Source organism: Harpegnathos saltator, unplaced genomic scaffold, assembly GCF_003227715.2.
Source record: "Harpegnathos saltator strain DR-91 unplaced genomic scaffold, Hsal_v8.6 scaffold708, whole genome shotgun sequence".
NCBI classification, from domain to species: Eukaryota; Metazoa; Arthropoda; class Insecta; order Hymenoptera; family Formicidae; genus Harpegnathos; species Harpegnathos saltator.
This window is the reverse complement of record NW_020230547.1, coordinates 1,238,161-1,262,539: the sequence shown is the minus strand read 5'-3', so window position 1 is coordinate 1,262,539 and position 24,379 is coordinate 1,238,161. Positions and strand designations below refer to the sequence as shown.

The 24,379-nt window shown below is 46.7% G+C and overlaps 1 protein-coding gene across 3 annotated transcripts in view; it reads right to left on the bottom strand.

The window, feature by feature from the left end:
- Ipk1 (Inositol phosphate kinase 1) overlaps nt 1-24,379 on the bottom strand; it is a 185,428-nt gene that overhangs the window by 25,685 nt on the left and 135,364 nt on the right. For all 3 annotated transcript variants that reach the window (XM_019845350.2, XM_025305652.1, XM_025305651.1), the window contains one exon: nt 10,904-11,108. In XM_019845350.2, the coding sequence (XP_019700909.1) occupies nt 10,904-11,108 (205 nt within the window). The remainder of the gene's footprint in view (nt 1-10,903; nt 11,109-24,379) is intronic.

Sequence of the window (24,379 nt, the reverse complement as noted above, 5' to 3'; positions counted from 1 at the left end):
GCACTGTCGGTAAGAATCGACAGTTCTCTCGATATGTATATTCTTCCTTCTCTCTTCTCACGATTTCATTTCTGAAATACCAGTTCCTGATACGCGCGATACGTCGAACCGATTCGATTAACAAATCGGCAGACGTAGCTCTCTCGCGTGGATTAACGCAAATAAGTCTAGTTTGGCAAAACATACGTTTACAAGCGTGTGAAACAGGCAGGAGCGGGAGAGAGTGGTTCACACAGCTGAACCGATAATCGTTCACACGTCGCGATTGCATGCTACTTCTGTAGCAGCGGAACGCATCTTTAATAGTGCCGGACAAATCGCCTCGGAGTGAGCAGCAAATTTCAGGCCAAGAACGTTGATACGCTGGTATTTTTGAGTCGGGATATACAGGGTGTCCGGGATCTTTTGGGAGCGAAGAATTGTGAAGATTAATCAGATGAGATTCAGAAGAAAAGTCAAGTGACATTTTGCAAAAATCCCAATAGTTATTATAATAATTGAAGATAATCACATCTAGAGGCTCTTTTAATTGATAACTTGAATATTCGCGTACTCACATTTGCCAAATTTCGGGCCAAGAACGTTGGTACGCTGGTATTTTTAAGCCGGAATATACAGGGTGTCCGGGATCTTTTGGAAGCGAAAAATTGTGAAGATTAATCAGATCAGATTGAGAAGAAAAGTCAAGTGGCACTTTGCGAAAATCGCAATAGAGTTATTAATGATTGAAAATGACCGCGTCTAGAGGCTCTTTTAATTGATAACTTGAATATTCGCGTACTCACATTTGCCAAATTTCGGGCCAAGAACGTTGGTACGCTGGTATTTTTAAGCCGGAATATACAGGGTGTCCGGGATCTTTTGGAAGCGAAAAATTGTGAAGATTAATCAGATCAGATTGAGAAGAAAAGTCAAGTGGCACTTTGCGAAAATCGCAATAGAGTTATTAATGATTGAAAATGACCGCGTCTAGAGGCTCTTTTAACTAATAATTTGAAAATTTGCGTACTCATTTGCGAAATAGTAAAGGACTTTTTCTGTTCGGAATGAGTTAATCTACAATTATATGACGGCTATTGTGTCCAGCGATAGATAGTGAGTATATTGAACTTTGAAACCTGAATTTTGAATTTGTCGCTAGGCGCAATGGCCGTCATAGGATTGTAGGTCAGGTCATTCTGAACAAAAAAGTCCTTTACCATTTTGCAAATAAATTTTCAAGTTACTTTCAAGTTATCGATTAAAAGAGCTTCTAGATGTGGTCATTTTCAATCATTAATGATTTAATAATTATTGCGATTTTTGCAAAATGACACTTGATTTTTCTTCTCAATTTGATCCGATCAATCTTCACAATTTTTCGTTTCCAAAAGATCCCGGACATCCTATATAAACGGCTGATCTCCGAATTGAGATATTTTCGAAGCACCTTGCGATTCAACTTCTATTAATCTCTCCTCACTATCGACCGAAAAGAATCATAACAAATTAATGAGAAGGATGAGGTGGTGACTCAACAAACGGGTACAGTCCATTTTTCTATTCGTTCACCGATGTGAACTTGGCAAGCAACTTGATAAAAAAAAAATTCGCAATACGGTTCAATTATACATTACGGTTCGAGGTACATTGTTTGTATCTGTTTATACCACTTTTTGTTTTGTTTGTACCTCGAAGGATAAAAAGATAGAAGGAGGAGGAAAAATAGCCAGCCAGCAAGCAAGCATAAGACATCGCAAAACGGCCAACGCCATTCAAAAGAGAATCGTTTGTACCTCCCTTCAAATGATTTGTACCTCAAAGAAACCGAAAGTACAGGATCTTCAAGAAACGTCCAAGAGGTACTTTCGCCAATTTTTGAGATATCGCAAAACGGCCAACGCCATTCGAGAGAGAATCGTTTGTACCCGTTTGCACCTCTCTTCAAATAGTTTGTACTTCAAAGGAACCGGAAGTATAGAATCTTCAAAATATGTCGGGAGGTTACTTTCGTACTTCCGGTCCCTTTGAGATACAAACAGGTTGAAGGGAGGTACAAACGATTCTCTCTCGAATAGCGTTGGCCGTTTTGCAATATCTCAAAAATTGGCGAAAGTACTTTTTCGACGTTCTTTAAAAATCCTGTACTTCCGGTTCCTTTGAGGTACAAAACGATTTGAAGACAAGATACAAACGGGTACAAACGATTCTCTTTCGAATGGCCGTTGGCCGTTTTGCGATATCTCAAAAATTGGCGAAAGTACCTCTTGGACGTACGTTTTTTGAAAATTCTGTCCTTCCAGTTCTTTTGAGGTGCAAACGACTTGAAGGGTGGTACAAACGGGTTCTCTTTCAGATGGAGTTGGCCGTTTTCGGATATCTCTTATACTTGCTCGCTGGCTATTTTTCTCCCTCCCCCTATTTTTTTATTCTTTGAGGTATAAACGTGGAAACAAAAAGTGGTACAAACAGATACAAACGAAGTACAATCGAACCATATTGAGAATTTTTTTTTTTTTTATTAAGTTTTTTTATTAAGTTGTTTGCCAGGTTCACATCGGTTATTCGTTCGTAGTCACATTGCAAACTATACCATAACTATCGATAGCTCTCCGTCTCTGCTGAACAACTGATCTCTCTCTCTCTCTCTCTCGCTCTCTCTCTCTCTCTCCCGCTCTCCCTTTCCACACTCCCTGTGAATTAAGAGCTTCGCACGCGCAAAAATGCGCGCTGAGTCTCTCGGCTTAGCGCGGAGTAAACAGCCGCGATCGCTCGTAGCGGCCGCTTAAAAGCGGCATTAACGACGTCGCGGCCGGCTGCAAACGCGGCTCTAACGTCTTCTCGAGGACGCCCGTCGTCTGGCGACGTCATCCTCTCGAGAGCGCGCAGCTGCGGGCGGATAAGTGCGGGTCGCGCGCGCGGGCCGCAGGAGCAACGCGTCGTAAATTTAGTCGGGCCAAGCCGGACGTGGAGCTCCTCCTTATTCCCGTTCGCGAAACGAACACCACCGGTCGCGCCCGCGACGACGTCTCGCCAAGTTGCGCGACTTCTCCCACCTGCCCCTTCCCTCCCGTCGCCCTGGATGTCACTTACAATTTCGCCGGTCGTTTTCCGAAAGATTTCCGCCGGCTCGTTGTGGAAAAATCCGCTTTCCTTGTGCCGATCAATTTTCAGTCAGTCGAATGATGACTGTAGAAAGACGTAGATTCGGCGTAATTTTCGTTTATTAATATTAGAGAGGCACGAATCGCCAATCGCAGATGTGAAAAGTCCGCTGCGTTACTAATTTATCGCATCGCTGCAAATATACCGTGCAGGCAGATAAAAGCCAATTTATCGTCGAGTTTCCACCACGTACGTTGCTCGATGATCCTCGGCCGAAATGACAAATTGCAGAGTATTGAACGCGGCGATCGGCGGGACAGGCGGCCTCATAGTGCGTGCGTGACGCGCGCGCGTGTGTGTGTGCGTGCGTGAATAAAAAGTCACATTCGATTCAAACGCGCTGACGGCAACGCAGGTTATTTTTGCGTCGATAATCATTCCGGATGGATGACTTCCTGTGTTCGGGAGACTCTCTCAGGACGCCTGAGGAAAGATTGTCGCGACGCATGCGACAGCGAAGAGACATCGACGCGACCGAGAAAGCGGCGCGAGACCAAATGCACTCATGTGAAGAGAGACGAAACGCCAAAGGGTAAAATCCGCAATGGAAAATCCGAAATTGCGCGCAAGGACTACTCGTCCTTGCAAACCACGCACGCGCGATCACGCACCGTTACGAACGATCTACGACCTACCCCGCGAGTTATGAATTTTATATTTTATTTTATAATCGAATTTTACATTTATGTTATTATATAATCTTATATTATATTTTATCTTATATTTTATTTATCTTATATATTTATCTTATATTTTATTTTATAATAATAAAATTTATAAATTTAAATAATTAATAATTATAAAATGTATTATATTTCATAATTATAAGGGAAAATTTTGTAATTACATATAATAATTTTATTTTATAATTTGTAATTCCGGCCGAAGAGAGAGAGAGAGAGAGAGAGAAAGAGAGAGACGATCACAACGGCCGGATAACGATCGGACAAACAATTCCTACGGCAAATTGACCTGTGTCGGCGTGCACGGTGTGTACTCTTAATGAATACAGTTCAGAGCCGCGATTGGCCCTCACTGTTCTTTAACCTCGGCACTTTTCATCCTGATCGGAAAGATCCCGATGAAATTTTCATCCGCTGCATCGATCGCACGACGCGCGGCCGGTGCTGATTTGAAACCGATCGAAGAGACGAAGACTTTAATCGTGACCAGAAATTTTGATCAGATACGCTTGATATGGATAACGGCCTAATAGGATGAGTAAAAAATAATCTTAATTAAGTCAGACTTTATAATGTCTCGACGACAATTGAGGAGCGAGGAAGACCCTTTATAAGGTTATAACGATTAGATCCGTATTAGGATTCCAATTTAACAACGTAGTATATCATATAACAAAGTTTAGTTGATCGAACCTTTGTCGAGATTCTTATTCGTTCTTATTCGTTGTATCTAATATGGCTTGCATTACCATATACAGGGTGTCCGGGATCTTTTGGAAACGAAAAATTGTGAAGATTAATCAGATCAGACTGAGAAGAAAAGTCATATAGATTAGGTCTGAACAAAAAAGTCTCTTATTTTGTAAATAAGTATGCAAATTTTCAAGTTATTAATTAAAAGAGCCTCTAAATGTGACCATTTTCAATCATTTATAACTATTGCGATTTTTGCAAAATGGTACATAATCTTTTTCTCAGGCTGATCTGATTCATCTTCATAATTTTTCATTTCCAAAAAATCCCAGACACCTTATATATATATATATATTTTTTTTTAACAAGTTACAATTAATTATTCTTTCGCCTTGACAGTCAATAAAAATGACCGTAAAATTGACATGACATTGGATTCCTTAGATTTGTTTTAAACTACTCTGCTGTTTGGAGATTAACCATTACCATATTTCGTTAAAAATCTAAAAGCAGCCATAGAATCATATATACATAATTCGTTAATATCAGATTTAATAGTTAATTCTCTCCAATTTTCGACAATTATTTCCGATGTCGGCTCGACGTCGTATGAATCAAATATTTCTGACTAAGCAGGAATATCAGTCTGGAATAAAACGTGAGAAGGATTCAATAAGATAACTTAATAAGGACCTGACTGTGAATCCTTGATAAGATCCTGATGTCCACGTTACATGACTTACTAGGATCTGGTGGTATCACCTTATCCAGACTTGATGACCAAATTAGAGATTAACCTGATCAGGACCATGAGATAAGTTTCTAGTCAGGACTAAATGCTCGCTAGAAGTCATCACGTCGATTCTCCCGCAAACGAACGGAAAATTGATTCCTCAAAGAGTATAATCGGTTCTGGGGAAAAGCCGAGCATGGAAATCGTCAAGCACTAATCACCAGTCCCCGGTCGTCGCTGCGTGGCTCGATGAACAGCGCACTCGCTCGATTAGCATTCGGCCGCTTTCAAGGTACATCTAACACTGAACGTTCGGCTCTCCGTCTCAAGAGGGGCTCGATCGCGCAAAGTTTCGAGTCGCTTCGAGTGCCGTTCGCAACCGGGAATTCCGCTAATTCCGCCTCGGCGCCATGCTAATAGCATTTTCGTGCTCGCCATTTTCATTCTCACGTCTCGACCAATCGCATAGTTGGATTCTCTGACGGCACTCGCGACGCGAGATTTGTATACGCAGAGACAGAGAAAGAGAGCGAGAGAGCGAGAGAGAGAGAGAAGGATGTTTGGTGTGGAATGAGACAACTTTCTGGTGAGATATGAACGAGAAATCCCGGCAAAATTCAGTCTAAATTGTCGGGATTTCTGCCGAACGTGCACGGAATTCTCATACTTTCGACCGGAATTTCTGAATCGTTTTTGTCTCAGCAGAAAAGTGGCTCGTCCAACCAGACGCTTTTGCCTGTGTGTGTGTGTGTTCATCGACACTCAATCAATTTGTATAAAAATAGTTACAAGTCGTATACTCTCTCGCTTCATTATGATAGCTTTTGCAGCAATCAAGTCTCATTTCGTCACTCTCGTGTATATCAAAAAGTGCCCGAGTAGAAAAATTAATAGGGCTCTGGTAAGGGTCTGGTTATTTTTCTCCAACATTAATCGGGCCCTAGTAGGGATAGAAAGACAAGAACTCTGCAAAATGTGTAACAAATGGTTCAACAGTTCCTTATAATGCGATATTAATAGAATCTTATAAGGAAATATTTTTATTATTGCTGGGGTAAAAATATTCGTTCTTTTCATTCCAAGAAATTTAGACTGTAATTTCCTTATTTCTTGATAACCTTGTTATGTATACAACAACAATTTTTTATTTTAAAAATATAGCATACTTTACGATAAAATATAGCATTCCTCACACGTAAAAATCCTACTACTGTTTTTATTAAAGTTTGCTGCATTTCAAAATGAAGACAATACTAGAAAAATCCTTGGAAGAGACTGATGAATATGGCAACTAATAAAACTAATAAAATTTGTTTCTAACTGCAATATAATTAAAAAAATCTTCAAAAGAACCAGATAGAGCGTACCTACTAAAACTAAATATTAAACTATGATAAGTTTTATTACACGCTTCAGATCTCATCAATTTTCTATAACAAAATTTAATTTTGTACATCTAAAGCATCCTTTCTTAAAACATCTTTCTAAGGACCTGTATCAGATTTTCATGTTAAAGCGTAATTTCGCAATGTCTAAGCCATCCCTAAAAAAAGTTCCTCCAAGGACCTCGTCAGTTTTCCTCCTCAAAGCCTTACTTCGTAAAATCTAAAGTATCCCCAAAAGATCCATCTCGGGGCCTGATGTGGCAATAACGAGGCATCCCTATTTTCAGCCTTATCGGGGACTTATCCTTCACAAGGATGGCCTTAAAAATTTTCTACTCGGACTACGTCGGAATGTTGCTCTCTCTCTCTCTCTCTCTCTCCGTGTAAATAAATGAATAACAACAGCAATCAACGAAACTCCAAATCGGAGGCGACGACGTGACGGACCCAGTTCGATTCCACTGAGACGCGCCGCTAATCGCGCCTAAGCTCTCCCGTCGGCCTTTCTAACTCCGCGAAAGATCCTCCGCTGGGAACTTTCGACTGCCGATCCTCGCGTTTTGAGTAAATCGTTAAATCGTAAAGATTCGCACGCGAATCATTCGTCACACACACACACACACACGCGCGCACCCGCGTACGGCCGCGAAAGTGGAATAGCGTTTTCTTAAGCGCAGCGCCGGACGCTTTCGAATAGGGAGGAGCCGATTTCCATATCTCGAACGGTTTACCTGTCGCCCACACCCAGCGAGAGATCGCTTCGCGCGCGGATCCATTTTGACGAGCGGACCGCGCGCCGCTCCGCTCGAGTAGAAAGTTGTTATCGCGCCGGGGATAAAATGTCAATGTAATTATCGTCGCGCCGTTGCGATCGCTAACGGATGAGATTGATGTTTAATTTTCCGCGATTTCACGCGATTGAACACACGCCGGCGACGTACTCTTACTGCACCGCCGCCGACGGCAGCGATTATTATTAAACGCTCCGCGCGGCACGCGAGGAACGAAGAGCGGAGAGCGGGAAGAGGAGGGGGGGGGGAGAGGCTTCAATCGGAGACAATTCGTCGTCTCGATCGCGAGGGTAGCGAGACGCACGAGCCGGTAATCCGCCGAGCATAAAAGCAGCGGCGTAAAAGTGGCCGCGCGCTTCGCCCGCTACGGCCCGATACGGCCGGTTGGTTCGTCATTAGTCGACCGGCGTCGATTCGCCTAATGGCGCGGTTTCGCGCGGATTTTACATCGGTGAAAACGGCCGCGTGCTGCACCATGCGACGTCGCGCGCGCGCGCGTTCCCAATCGCCGCTAATACGCGAAAACGACCGGTTTCGGATTCGATGCGAAAGTTCATTCGAGCCGCCTTGTCGGCTTCAGCGTCGACCACGACGACGTCGCCTCCTGCTCTACTCCTGCCGCGGTGGTCGGATCCCTCGCCATCGATCGCATCGGACGATACGGGGGAAAAGGAAGGAAACGAGCGCGGATGCGAAGTGCAACCGGATCGCCTCTCGTTTCGTCCACAATGTTACTGCGAAATCGATGAAATTTCAGCTCGGGGCTGAAACTCGCGTGCGCGTGCAAGAAGAAACGGCACGTTCCTCGTTGCCGCGAGGAAAACGACGAGAGAGGAAAGAGCGAGAGAGGGAGCGAGGAAGGGGCAGAGAGAAAAAGAGAGATCTTTCGGATGCGCGCACAAAGACGCGTTATTTGCGCGTCGCAAAAATAAGGCGGCAGGTGTACGCGCGCGCCGCGAATACGGACTGAATAAGTCAGCGGCTAACTGGCAGCGGTAATAAAAAACGAGAGGAAGAGACGGCGCACGAGGACTAGCCGCGCGCGCACGGAGGAGCACCTGGCGTCGGTCGGCGTATCGCGAGCGCGATTGTACATAAATATTAAAAGCCTACATTCTGCCGGAGAAAGTGATGCGCCGCGAGGAGGATATCGCGCTGCTGCGCGATCATCGGCTGCGGATTTTTCTTTCGGATCGTCTCTCGCAGCCGGCAGCGGGAGCGACGAAGCTGTCGCAGCGCCGCTTCGAATTTCTCGACCGCTCCACTGTTTCTGTGCTCTCGCGCGACGAGGAGAGCCTCGAAATCTTACTCGGAGAAACGAGTCGAAATTTCGAGGACGAGATTTGGACTCTAAATTTTCACTCGACAAACGTCGAGGGAGACCTGGACATTTCCTGGACTCACACGGTTCTCTAAATTTCTCTTCTAAATCTTAGAGAGCGCTCGCTTGCGATTCGAACTCGGGATCAATATCCAAGCAATGCGGACGGATGTTGCAGTCGATTGGAGCGAATTTGTCTCGACATCTTCGTCTTCGAAGGATCGCCCCCCCCTCCCAAAGTGGACATTCAACGAACGCTCGCAGAGGGATTCTTCATCTGTGCGAGCGAACGTTGCAGTCGACTAAAAAGGAGAGAAGCGGTTCCGGTGGCGCTGGAACGCCTTAGATTTCCTCCTCGATTCCGGATGAAAATATCCGCTGGGCAACTCGGGGTGAAAGTCCGCTTGAAGAGTCTCGCTCGATTTTGAGACTCGGCCGTCAGCCCGATTAGATATTTATCCCATGGTCCTGATCAGGTCGACTTCACTTGGTCATCAGGTTCGGATAAAGTAATATTAGATCCTAGTAATATAAGTCGTATAACGCAGCGTGGACATCAGGATCTTATCAAGGATTCACAGTCAGGCCCTTATTAAGTTACCTTATTGGATCCTTCTCACGTTTTATTTCAGGTTAAGACTTCTGCCCAGCCAGAAATACTTGGCTCATACGACGTCGTCAAATCAACATAAAAAGAAACTGTTGAAAATCGGAAAGAATTGACCACTAAACCTAATATAAAGCGAACTAGTGTATGCGTATATGTGTGTGTGTGTGTGTGTGTGGGTGTGTGTACGATTTTATGATTGCTTTTAGATTTTTAACGAAATATTGTAATGGTTAGTTTCCAAACAGCAGAATAGTTTAAAACAAATCCAACGTCACGTTAATTTTACGACTATTTTTATCGGCTGCCAAGGGAAAAGAATAATTAGCTGTAATTTGTTAGATTATATATATACAGGGTGGCCGGGATCGGGATTTGGAAACGAAAAATTGTGAAGATTAACCAGATCAGAGACTGAGAAGAAAAGTTACGTAACATTTTGCAAGAAGAATCGCAATAGTTATTAAGTTCGATCTGATTAATCTTCACAATTTTCCCAACCTAACCTAACCTGTATATGATAGCGCAAGTCAATGAATAAGAATCTCGACAAGGATTCGATCAACTAAACCTTATTATACGATATACTGCGTTGTTAAATTGAGATCCTAATATGGATCTAATCGTTACAACCTTACAAAGGGGTCTTCCTCGCTCAATTGTCATCAGGACATTATAAAGTCTGACTTAATTAAGATTAGTTTTCACCCTATTAGGTCCTCGTCAGTATCAGCTGGTCGAAAGTTCCAATCAAGAGATTCACTCTGTAAGTGGAAATTTTACGGGGATTTTTTTCCAGGTTTTACGCAGGAAATATAAAAAAATATTGTCTGGAAATTCAAGGAATTTCGAGGATATTCGACACTTGTCGAGAGAAAATTTAGAGAACGCTCTTATCGCGCAAGAATGCACGCTCAACCCTTTTGTATCTTGAATTAATTTATTTTCTCTCCTGAATTAATTAATTTATTATTGAATTAACTTACCTGAGACCTTATTAAATTTTTGTGTAATTAAATGGCTTTTGGCGTATTATAGACATAAAAAAGAAGAAAATAAATTTTGCAACAATTTAATTTAGAGACACAGAGAGAGAGAGAGAGAGAGAGAGAGAGAGAGAGAGAGAGAGAGAGAGAGAGAGAGAGAGAGAGAGAGAGAGAGAGCACTTTCCTGCACGGCACCGCACGGCGACACGGCGACATTTTTTCATTCAAACTAAAGACGGACGCTCGCGAGCAACGCGAGGGAAAATTTCGAAAATGAAATACACTCCATTTTCGAGGGAAAATATTCACCCCGCGAGAGCGAGCGACGACTTCGGCCGTCGCTCTGCCTCTTCCTCTCGAGCGAGTTTCACCCAACAACGACTCGGCTCCGATCGAATCCCCGCGGAGCACGCTGGAAATTTGTCTGCGCAGCAACATCCGACCTTCGTCCGCGATACTTCGCACGGACGATTACCGAGGCGCGATGCCAAGAGCCGATAACGCACGCGCGAGGCGCGCAATTTCGCGATTGCGGCGTTCAGCCCCGTGGGAAAGCTTACCTGGCCTGCGATGGCGAATGGCGTCCGACAATCTCGCGATGTCGGTCGCGTCGTAGCGGACGATTTCGGGTATGTGCACGTAAGGCCCGAAGAAACGGGAAACCACGCTCCTGGCGAAGCCCAGCTCCCGCAGCGCGCGCAATTCGCCGCCATCCGGTGAAACCTCGCCCGGCGGCGACTTCCGGAATCGTATTACCTTGCGTTCCTGAAAGCCGAGAAAAATACCGTCCGATCACACACAGCTCGGCCGAGACAACTCTCCGGAATGCTTTGTACATTTTTTCCCCCTTTCTCCCCTCGCCCTCTCCTCCTCCTACCCCCTTGCTCGCTTCTTTCGTCGCACGCACGCGTTCGAGCGGACAGCAGCTGCGGGTCACGCTCGACTTTTGAATTTTTAGTCCTCGCCGCGCCGCGCCGCCGTGAACGACCGCGCGCGGGAAAAAGTCGGCGGAGAAAAAATCGCCATCCGGCGCGGCCTCGGGCGAAAAGAAGCGAGCGCGGGGATATTCCTCGCCTCGACGACGACGAGCGGACAGCGGCGATTTCTCGGTCTGCCTGACAAACGAGCGTACATTTTCCATGCGGCTGTGTACACGCTGCCGGCGTTATCAGCGGCAGATCGATGCCGGCGACACGACACGACACGACACACGGCGGAGCGGCGGTTTATGTAGGTCGACTTTATGAAAAATTCTCGGGTTAAAGATAACGGGCCACTCTCGACTCACCTCGTCCGTTGTTTCCAACTTCGAGCACGTTCGACCGCTCGCGCTCGCCTCTCTCTCTCTCTCTCTCTCTCTCTCTCCCTGTCTCTCTCCCTCTGCCTCTCGCTCTCGCCGGGCCCGCCGAATGCGAGGGTTATTAATCGGCGTGAGCACGGACGTGAGATTAGCGTCGCGGCTAACCCGGAAGTTCGACCGGCGGGAATCATCGAATTTTCACGCCGCGGCGAGATAAAGCGGCGCGCGCGCGCGCGCGCCGCCATGTTTTATCGCGCCTGAGAAAGAACGGGCGGCCTGTTTGACGCGTCTCGTTTTTGTGCGATCTTTTTAGCGTGCAAACAGCAACCGTTGAGAAGGATATTTCGCGAGGTATTCCCCTTCCGGAGAGGGAGAGACAGCTGTCGCTTCCTCGAGGTTGCGTCGGAGTCGAGTGACGTTGCGCAATCGCGAAAGGAAAAGTCTGATTTCCGAGAGCGGTCTTCGAGCAAACTTCCGAGCGCGTCTTGAAGTCGCGCATTAATGTGCTAGGCTGCGAGTGAATGGATCGAAGTGACTTGTTAGGTTAGGTTGGGACGAAGTTCCCCGCGGCCGTACGATAGGTCGTTTCGCGAGGGAAAAATAATCCTTATCGGGATAACTGAAGTCGGAGGTACGAACGAATCAGGCAATGTTTGACTACTTGCGATTATACTCGGTTATATAATTTGTTGACTAAACTATTCTTCGGATAAAGACCAAATTTGACGCAATGTGAGATCATGAAAAATTCAGTGAAACAATTAAATGAGGAATAAACTAAGAAGCTAAATAAAAAAATAAGTAAAGAAATAAGAAAAGAAACGAGGAAAGAAATCGACAAAGATAAATAAGAAATTAACAAACTAAACAAAAAACTATTAAATAAGAAACGATGATGCGAAATGAAAGACAATAATGTAAAGTAACGTGAAAAGAAAAAATAAGATCGGCACACTTCCGGCTATCGAAACGCATCTTTGCGCCAATATTTTATCGTTTGTGAAAAAGTGTTTGTCGCAAAATTACAAAAAATTACGGTACTACAGAAAAACTTCAAAAGAAGGATTTACTTTTAAATTGATTACTTTCAGGGAACATTTATTTTAAAAACAAATTCCTTTCTCCGTAATTTTTGTTAAGTAACTATTCCAACAATAAATCCCTCTATCTTCTCTTTTTGTAATACCGAGAGACAGAGCCGTTGAGGAATATTTCGTCGCTTGAAAAAAGTTTATTGCAAAAAAGAGAGAGAGACACCATTTGCAGGATCGCTCGTGGGATGAAAGGGCGCGGGGGTGAAGAACCGTCTCTGTGATCCCCGCGCGGCCAGTCGCGCGATTAGTCGCGTCTGAAAAGTTCCGCCATCGAAATTCCGAACAGTTCGCGGCCGGCCCCGCCGCTTGTCCGGCGAAGTTTCAACAGGCGAAATCCCGAAAAGCGCGCGCGCGCGCGCGGGGACCCGTCGGCCCTTTATTCGGCCGAGCGTCCGGCCGAAATCCAGGTCGGCCAGGTCGGCGTTTCAGCCGCTCCGGCTACGGTTTTCACGGCGGGTTTTAATCACACACGCTGCATTAATCAACGCGCCCGCGTCGCTCTTCTCTATGCGGGAAGCCGGCTGCGCCGGCGCCGCGCGCGCCTCGGCCGGCCGGCCGGCGTTTCGTCGCGCAAAAAGGCCGGAGATCGGCCGGCCCAATAACGAGCGGCGCGACCGGTGCAGGGATGCAACGATAAATCGATAATATCAAAATATCGAATATTTACCGATATTTTTTTGTCTCCGATAAAATCGACATATCGATATGAATCTTACTGATCTTCGTAGCTTTCAGTCACAGCTCTGGGGACCTATTACGGTTCTACGACCGAGATGAGAATTATCAGAGTGAGTGAATTCACTAGAATATATATTATGTAATTGCGCGGTGTCTAGTAAATTCGCTCACTTTTATCATTTCCACCTCGATCGTTGAATCGTAATATATTACGTGATATATAACCTAACCTAATCTAACCTAACCTAGGTTTGGTTTGGTTTGGTTTGGTATGGTATGGTTTGGTTAATTACGCTCCATGTATGTGGTGATCTCCGGCAAACGACTGCGGTTCATTATATATTTTCTAATAAGAATACGACAATAAATTATATGAAGATAAACATTTTTTTTTAATCTTTTCAAATTTCTCGTGCATATACCCTTTATATGCATACCCCTATTGTATATATTTTTTTGTCGTAAATATCGATATTTTTCTAAATTGTCGACATTATCGTTATCGATGGTTCTGAATGACGATAATATCGTTATCGATATTTTGAGAAATCGTTGCATCCCTAGACCGGTGAACGTTCCCTCGCGACGTGGCCGGCTGGCCACTCCACTTAGCCTTCGGCGCGATACTAGCGCGAATTGTCTCGGCGATTCCGATAATAGCGGCGGGGTGAACGACGCCGTCGCGCCGGCCGAGGACGGCGGAAACGCGCGATTTCGTCGCATTCGCTCAAGCCCGCAAGGAAGTCGGCAGGACTCGATGGTTATTTCGCACGGATCGCCCGGCGAGCCGGAATCTCGACATCTTCTGCTCCCGAGAGAAACAGAAGTCTTCCGGGATTTTCCCGGATAGATTCCGATGGTCGAGCTGTCTCGATCCGATCTTTGGGAAATCGGTACTCTCCCGCTCGATTTTCCGACAAAGCGATTCTCCGCGCTAGAGAATCGTGCTTAATCGTAGATGTTGCTTCGTTCGACGAAGAATTCTTCAACTTTGAAAGAATCGACGTGGAAATTCGCTTTTCGGAAGAACTGATCGATTTTCTCGAATCGAGATCGCCCTCCCCCCTCCTCCCCCATCCCCAATCCCGGTCAAGATACTCAAGCCTGAAATTTTGTTATCCGATCGTGACCACAAGGATGCGAAAGAGAAGGTTTGGACAAAACTCCGTCTAGAATAAAAACGGGAACACCGAGGAAATTGCTTTTTCGCTCGGTGACATCGATGTACCTTTAACGGGGAATCTCATTTTCACACTCAGCCACATCGCACTCGATGGAATAGGAAGCAGAAAGAAATGAAAATCCGTTCCGAGGTTCGCAGCCGCGTTACGTTCTCAAAAAGTTACGTTTTTCCAGTCGATTATCCAATCGCGAGCTAATTTATTGTTTCCTCCTTCGGGAGCCGAGATGGAACTCCAGCGGGAAATTTTCTACGCGCTCACTTTTCCACGTTGAGAAACACGGGACGCGTCGTACGCTAATTTTAGTCGCATTCACAGACTGTGCGTTCTGAGCGGAAAGTATCCCTCGACTTCTTCAATGGGACGCCCTCAACCTTCAAGAACTCGCTCGCTGACTCTCGACACGACGACGCATGAATAATTAATTCTATACTGATTTATTCCACTTTTTCATCTATATATTTATCCTCGCCATTTTCATTTCTGCGTCCTCGCGCGGCGCTCGACTTCATTTCCCTCTTATTATGTAAATCAGGCGTTTCTCCCCCCCCCCTCCCTTCCGTCTCTCCTCGTTATAAGAAACGGTGATTGTTGCAATATTATAAAAATAACGAATGAGAGGCGACGCGCGCGCGACGACGTCACTCGCTCCTCGCCAGCTCCTCGCCGCTCGCGAGTTCTCGGCGGCAAGAAAAAGAAAAAATAATATCCGGAATGTTCGATTGGTCGAGCGGCTGGGTGCGAGTTTGTCAAAAACGACCCGGCGTGAACCGTCCAATCGATATATAGGCTAAGCCGGCGGCTGACGTGGCTGCAAGTTTTTCATGCGTCACGTCTATTATTGCTGTCGTGTATACCCGACCTACAGACCTGCGTGCGTGCGTGTGCGTGCGTGCGTGTGCATGTGTCACTTTTTCGTGCAACATCTGCTAACAAACCCCGCGATCGCCACGTAGGAAAGCTCGCGCGGCCGATTACGGCACGCCTAAAAATACACCGCGAGGCTGCAAAGAAATAATGTCTCATAATTCTCATTATTGCATTCAGATATCTCATAATTCGAGGAACCTCTCGTTAGGCAACGTTTTCTCAGTCACGAGAGATACCGCCGAGGCGGTAGGCGACGACCGCCCTCCCCCCTCTCTCGTTCTATAATTTCTACTTATAATTTCGCAAACCGCCCCCCCCTCGCCCCCGCCCTCGCGCGCGTTTTGGCGCGCCCTCGTCGTGAAAGCGTCGACGTCGCTGACGCGAATTAAATTAATTATCCGCGGAATAAGTTAAAGCGCACGGCAGATGCTAATCACGCCGGCGCGCGGCGGTTGCGTAAAGCGAAATTCACCGGCAAAGGGAGAAAGAAATAGAGAGAGAGAGAGAGAGAGAGAGAGAGAGATCGCAAGGTGCGCTTCGAAACGCTCGCGATGGCGGTGACTAACGTCGTCGGCCGCTCGCATTCTGTTTTTGCAGCATTCGTCGATCTGCGCAACGCGAAGCCACAGCCGGGGTAAACATTATCTTTCCCACGCGGCGCGTGCAAAAATGACCAAGTCGCGCGACGCGCTCCGATAAGGATAACGCGGCGTTATCGGCGGCATTCTAATTCGTCCACGACGCGCCACGTCATGAACGCAAATAAAATAAACCGTCCCGCGGGCGCTCAAAGAAGCCGGAGAGGCGCTATAGAAGAAATAAATGCTCATTTCCTGTAGAAATCCCTTCTATCCCTCCCATCCCTCCTTCCTACTCACATGTCTTCCTTGCTGGAATTTATCATATCGAATGCACCGTCGAATAAAAAGCCTCTCGCCACTCACAAGTAAACCTACCTATCCAAGTGTCCCACTCTGATTTTGATGAAATTTTGCATGCGTATAGAACATCGAAAAATATTAGACACGTATCTTTTTATATCGGCCCGTAAAGCGTTTTTAGGGTAGAAACCACCTCTAAAATTTTTCTTCCATTTTTTCGCTTTCTTGTCCTATATATATGTAGATGCTCAATATCACGAAATGTTTGAGAAAATAATGTTTCCACAGAGGAACGTACATCAGTTGTTTTTACCAAATCCGAGTTCACCAGAAAATTTGAGACTTTCAAAATGGCGGATTCAATATGGCGGATCGATATTTGAAGAATATCATGATTCTGTCGTAATTGGCATACATTTATTAATTTTCTGCGATTTACATATCTCAAGGTCTTCAGAGTAAGAAGAAAAGCTAGAATCAGATTTTGAAACTCAAAATGTCGGATTCATCATGGCGGATGAAAATTTGAAAACATTTCTCCATCAGTTTTTGGAATTGGTGTATGATTTTGTGTGTGGCTTTTCTAGGCTGATGGTAATAAATAAATAAGACGGATTGCTTTGCCCAAATCGAATGAAGATATGTGGACCTATTCGGCTAATGAGTATATATATGAAGTATATGTTTAAATTAAATACAGTTTCCTAAATTTGATTATGTATTATAGTTTTTAATTCTGAAGACCTCGAGATACATGACTCACGAGAAATTAATAAATATACACGAACTTTCGAAAAATATGATATTCTTCAAATATCGATCCGCCATACTAAATCCGCCATTTTGAAAGTCTCAAATTTTCTGGTGAATTCGGATCTGGTAACATAAAAGCAGCTGACATATCCCTCTGAAAGTATTATTTTCTCAAATATTTCTTGACATTGAATATTTATGTACAGGACAAGAAAGCGAAAAAATTGACCAAATTTGAATGGTAATTTCTACCCTTAAAACGCTTTACGGGCCGATATAAAAGAATACGTATCTAATATTTCTCGATGCTCTCTATACGCATGCAAAATTTCATCAAAATCGGAATGGGGCACTTGGCTAGGTTTACTTGCCAGTGTGTCAATTGCTATTTTTAAGGTTATGTGCAGCATTGCATCATTTTGGCCGCGCTCAGCGGAAAAAGCTACTTACTGAGCTCAGTGACTATTATCTATGATTCGAGTATTCTTTTGGATCTTTGACGGGTCTAGGGGAACGAACCAATCGGGAGTGACTGGTTCACCAAGCGCTAACTACGGCTAATATGAATAGCGTTTTGGAAAGTTCAATACCAACCTTACTATCGTACAACCTTATAACCTTACAAAAACACCAAACGACGGGAAAATATTTGAAAATAATTATATTAGAAGGCTAAAACTTTTGCACACGCCTAATAAACCGTTCGGCCGGGGTATCGATTAGTCAGCACCCGAGTCAGCTTGTCCCACTTGGGTCTGAATTTCGCGTTGGGTCCCTGCAGACTTTTCTGCCTGAACCGTGCGATATACACTACGTTATACGTTCGTAATCGCGATTCAGCCGATAAAAACTCACGTTCCCACATTCAACTCTAAATTCAGATCTTAGTACTTGATACGCGGGCATACCTCGAGGCGTGTCCCAAGGAAAGACTATTAATAAGAGTCTCCGTTGTTTCAGCGAGAAACAATTTAACACTTGGCATTTCAATAAAGAGTTCAACTCTAAATTCAGATCCTTGTACTTGATAGGCAAATATCAGCGGGAGGTTTCAAGGAGCGACTGTTAATCTGAGGGTCTCGTGTTGTTTCGATGAGAAAACAAAGTAGCAGTGCGGGGTCTCTTCGTTACGGGCGAAAGATATATAGAGAAGGACGTGTTGACAAATCTCAAAATATCGGCGCTGGAACTTCCGCGCGACCAATCCTTGCAAGATCGGCTGTGCAAAGATGACCGACAAGGTTCTTCTATGTCGAAAGCGACCACGTAAAGCGTATTTTTTTTTTTCTTTGTAATCAAGACACGAACATCCTGCGTTGCGATGAATCCGCCGACCTCTCGTGCCAACTTGCCCCGAGCTATGCTAATTATTTCAGCGCGCAATTGCAGCCGCGAATACCAAACACCGCTCCTTCAGAGTGTCCTTCGAGCGTCCAAATCGAAGAATCCAAATGGGGTGAACGTTCGACGAAATCGATTTGGAACATCGATCCCCTCGGAGGAGAAGATCGATTCCCTCGGACCGAGATGGCCCGATCGCTGGAGAAACGAACGTTTCGTCGACGGAGCGTTTGATCGATCGACACTTTCGGATCATTCGTCATCCGCTTCGGCGCCCCTCACGCCACATTTTCAGCGATTTTCAGCGGGCTCCGGAGGATTCCTCGTCGGCGGGCTGCGGCCACGGAAGCGTGTCGTTCGGGCGCGCAAACAGCCAGGAAATCGATATCGACGCGTTTATTTCGATCTGCCGGCGCGACGAGAGCCGGCCGGATGCCCGCACCTGCGGACCGTGTCCTGCGCCTACGATCTCATTAAATCCAACATGCGGCGCTCGGCCGCGCGCGTCCGCACGGCAGATCACGCGGCGCCGCGCGGAGACCTCAACAGAGCGCCGGAGGCAACCGCGGCGCGATTTCCCACCGAAAATGTCACACCCGCGACCCGCTTCGCGGCTTTCACGGCTGGCAACTCGCGCGGGAAATATCGATAATCCCGCTCCTCCGCTCCCGCCTCGGGGGCGCGATTATCCCGGGCGGTGGCGTCGCTGTGTTCGGCTGCTACCCGGACGCGCCCGGGGCCTTTCCGGCATTTTGCGGCTATCCGTTTTATGTTACGTTATAAATACGAACGATACGGATGTGGATAAGATTGTTAGATATAAACCTATATCAAAAATATATAGAAAAGAATAATATATATGTATATATATATATATATATAATTAATTAATTATTAATTGACCATTATATTCATAAATTATATATATATATAATTAATAATATATTATAACGTATAATAATAAATAAAAATAAAAATTATTATATCTATAATTAATTATTTATCAGTTATATATATGGATATATAGGTTATGTTGTGTAATAAATATAAATATACAAATTATGTTGCATTATAAATAGAAAGTATAAGCGCTGGCTACACATGTGCAGTTACATTCTTTTCATCGAGACGAACAAAAGAGTGCCGATAAGCATTGCGCTTGGAACACACTCAGTTGGAAAATTACTGTCGAGTCAAAATGAAGAGAATTAATTTCGTTTACAAAGAATACAAGATGGACGTCGAATTGTATCCTAGAGTTCATCTCCTTTAATTCTTCTGTTTGTCTCGATGAGAAGTATAAAATAACTACAATGGCTACATATAAAAATACAGCCAGCCTATTTGAAACATCCTGTATACATCACAGATTAGCAGGGCACTCGAGCCATGCGATTGACAGCGCGGGGCAATGAACAATAAAAATGGCATCAGCTGACGCGAAAACAGCCGCTATGAAAATCGATAGCAGACGGCAGACGGTTATTACTTCGGCTGCCGCTGGCGATTTTTGTTTGCTGAATATCTGGATCCGTCCGAATGCGTTACGAATCTCACCCGCGTACACTCGTCTATAAAGCTGTTTTCATACATTTTTCCCGATAAAATTGAGATCCCGAGGCACGAATTACAGCTAAAGGGCGCTTCACACGACGCTCTGCCTTTAGCAGAGCGTCGCCTTCAGCCAGCTTCTTGATTGGCCAGCGAATTCGCTGGTAAAAACTTCGTCTTGAGTCGCTCGATTTCTGCTCGCTGAAATCGAGCCTAAAATTTAAAAAAACGCCCTCCACATGCCCAACCTTTAGTAAACTACTTTACTGAACTAGTGCGATGGGTTAGAGCGAGACAAGTATATTCTTTCTCACTCTAACCTATTGCACCAATTCAGCAGTGCAGCTAAAAAGAACAAACCACTAGTCGCAGCGACCATTAGACGCGGCGCGTTTTCTAAATTTTCGACGCCAGCGAGTAAACATTCAGCGTCTGGAGGAAGCGTCTCCACCCGCGAATTCGCTGGTGAAGCAAGAAGCTTGCACAAGGCGAATAAAAGCAGCACCGTGTGGAGCAGCCTTTAGCGAGGATTTTTGGCACCGGGCGTCCGGACGCCCAGCTGCGTTACGAACGACCCGCTACTCGAGTCCCGTGATTAACGTGAGCGTGATATCTCAGGAAAACAAGAGATAGTATCAGCTGACGCGCCATATCAGCTGCTGCGGAAATCGATAACAGTCGATGGCCGCGCATTGCTCGCGGCTGTCGGCGGTGACTTTTGTGTCCCGCCTCGGCTATCTGGCCGGTTATTGCGAGCGATAGCCGAGTAACCAAGTATAGAATATACAGTCGGATACTACAACTCGGTTCGTACAACCAACAACACTCTTTCCCCCTTTCTTCCTCCCCCTCCCCCTCCCCGAGCCTCGTCTCGCCCGAGCGTCGTTCATCTCTCACTCGGAAGCGCAGGCGCGCGCGGCAAAAATACAAACGTCGCGAGGAAACGCCGCGCGGCTTAATCGCGCATTCTCACGTGGAAACAACCGGACACGTCGGATAAGAGGCCGCAAAATAGAAAAAACGCTCGCGATAACAGCTGCGCGCGCGTGTCGACGATACCGTCACACCATCGAGCGCCGATAAGATACGCGCCGCGACAAAGCGAACAAAAATAAACGACCACCCCCACCCCCGGCCCCAGCCGCTATGCACCTCCACGAGTCGCGAGTCGCGCCGAGGACACACGAGATTACCCGCCACTAAAGGTTAACGATCCCCAGAACTCGGCGAAGAGTCGCGCGCGGAGGCGTGTTAATTAGAAATCGCTCGCTCGCTCGCTCGCCGAGCGAGGCCGATCGATCCGGCTGGCGTCGTCGATCGCTCCGCGAACGCCCGAGAGAGCGTTCCCCATCACCTGATCGCCGGCAGCGCGCTTCTGAGCCGTACGGTGCATCGATCGCTCGGCCGATCCCCCACCTTCCGTCGGCTCTTTTCCGCCACCACCTACGTTTGCATCCTCCCCCCCTACCCGCCCCCGCCCCTCGCTCCTCGCTCCGCCGCGACGCCGCGGCCGAGAGGTCAACGGCCATCGGCTGATGGTGCCTCTTTCTCTCTCTTTAACCTTGCCTCTTCGTCCCTCCCCTTCTCTCTCTCTCTCTCTCCCTCTCTCTCTCTCTCTCTCTCTCTCTCTCTCTCTCTCTGCGAACAGCGAGAAGTGACTCGCGTTACTACTCACTACCGCGTCCCATTCGCCCCCTCCCCCTCCGCAAACCCGCCGCGCTTTTTCCCTCGCTCCGTCCTCTGCGCTCCGCCGCGCTCTCGCTTCCTCCAATCGGCCGTCCCCATCCGCGGCGAAGGCGAAACTGCGGCCATCCACTGCTTCCATGGCGTGACGATCCCCCGCTGGACTGGAGTGCAGCCCTGCGTGCGTGCGTGTGCGTGTGTGTGTGTGTGTGTGTGTGTGTGTGTGTGTGTGTGTGTGTGTGTGTGTGTGTGTGTGTGTGTGTGTGTGTGGTGTGTGTGTGTGTGTGTGTGTGTGAATGCTGCACGCGCATCGGGCCGCGATCTATGACTGATTAGGCAGAGATAGAGGCGGCCAATTATCCGCCGGCCCGATGAGCGAGACGCGCCTCGGCGAGCGGAGCGGACAGGTATACGAAACGAGATTCGCGGATGGAGCTCTGAATTCGCGTCTGAAAAGAGCGCTCGCGCGAAGGGGGAGGGGGGGGAGAGCCGCGATCCGAGGAGTGAGAGTGCGGCCGCGAAGGAAGAAGCGCCGAGAGGCAGGATTTCGAGCGGGCGGATTGAAACGTCTTTTTGCGGTCATCGCGACGCCCGAATATCACGCGACGGCTTCTCTCCCTCCCTCTCCCTCTCTCTCTCTCTCTCTCTCTCTCTCTCTCGTCGCCGTTATTCGATCACTTTTAATCAACAGGTCGACGTCACGAGCGAACGGGCGCATCCGTTCGACTCTGTTTGTCTGTCGCTGCAACCGCTCTGTCCAGGCGACGGAAAGTTCTGTCGCAGACCGTAAGAGAGAGAGAGAGAGGAGAGAGATAGAAGGGGGGGGAGGCGCCGATATATCATCGGCTGCGCGCACGTAACCGTCGTCGCTATCTCTGCGTGCACTTAGAAAATAGCGTAATCCCTGTAATCACGGAGTTCGGCGAGACACACTAGCGGTGAATGCAAGCGACGGTATTGTGCAAGGGGGAGAGAGAGAGAGAGAGGGGAGGGGGGCTGAGATCAAAGTTGCGCGTCGCGTGATCGCAGCGGATCTCTCGCGGGCCGCCGATGACGGCGGGGAGTGTCTCTGTCGTCTCGATAATGAAAGACGGGGCGCTTCCGGTACCGCCCTCGTTACCGCGAGATCGCCGTGTGTGTCTCGGAGAAGAATTAAATATTGCGCAAGGAGCTCGCATATTCGTCCCTGCGGGACCACCCCCCGCGTGTAACTCTGCGCTCTGAGAGAGAAAGGTATATTTATGCGGTGGGACAAAAATATACACACGGAAGCAAAACGTGTAACATACGAAAACGTAATCGCACGGTGAGAGGATAACCTCGTGCGCACCTTTGCCGGCATTTTGCCGATTCTCGGAGCAACAGGAAGACATATTAATGTCGCAAGAAGCGCCATTGGTTACTTTTTTCTTTTTATACACGAGGGAGGAAAAGTGGGCTCTTCAATTCTCCTCGACTACAGAGATTCGTCAAGAGAGAGCCGGGCAAGTTGGGAGAAATTATTGGCTCGGAGAGAAGCAGCGAGCAAGGATTCCTGAGGTTCTTCCTTAAGGGAGAACCCCTGAGGTGTTCTTCCCTTCGCAGCGCAGCTTTGCAAAATATCGCGCGATCAGGAGAGAGCAGGGGTTGTCGAGCTTCCAACACCGAAAAGTTGGCCAGCCTGGCTCGAACGCGGTATCGAGCGGGAACAGCGTCGCTGGAAATCGGGTTACACCGCACTAGGGGGCGGGGGGAGGGGGGTGGGTGGAAGGTGCGAAGAAATGCAGGAAGATTCGGACGAGCCGTACGGACTCGTTAAAGCGCGGCTCGTAAAGCCTCGGGCCGATAAACGCGGCGCGACGCGCACGAGGAGATAAAACGTTCAGCTGGAAGAAACGCCCGAGGAATATCGCCGGGTAACGACGCCTCGCTGCCGCAGCTGGTGTCGCGGTTAACGACTTAATTTACCCTCCGTGTCCAGGCCGAGGAGGAATATGCGAGCGACGGACGCCCGGCAGCACGTGTGGAGGGGAGCGACGGAGAGAGCGGGCACTTCTTTTTGTCCCGACAGCCGACTATATGTTGTTTCTTTCCCACAGTTTTCGATAGTTCGCTCATAAAGTGACCTGATCACATGGGGAACACTGATCGAAACTGGCCGAGGGGTGCTCAGGCGCTCGTAGTTGTGTCCGGGGACGAAGGGGAGTAAAGTAAATGCCCCAGTAACCGGACGTTTAAGCATAGGTCGTGACAAAAAATACATTGTATAATATTAACCCCTAATGTATAATATTAATTATGTAAATATTAAATGTACACACCTGCGAATAATTTAATATGATACACAGGGGGCCCAACGATTAAAACTGCTACCACGCTTATTCTATTGGATACTTCAATTCGCAAAAAGGTGAGGATGTTTTTGAAACCTTCTAAAATAAGAGGCAACAGAGCTTCTTTTGAATAATTTTGATACGAATATAATGAAAAAAATCTGCAAAGGAAAAAGACGCGAAAGGTGACATTTTTTACAAAAAAAAAAAAATCATATCTCATGTAATTTTTAGTATTTTTAAATAATTCCTTCGGGACTGTATTTTTCAAATACTATATTTTCAAGAAAAATAAGTTGGTTCGGATGCGTGCGCTTAAAAAAAAAGTATTTATTTTAACATACGAAGCAGGGAATTTTTTGAAAAAAAAATCGAACTCCAAGAAATTTCGA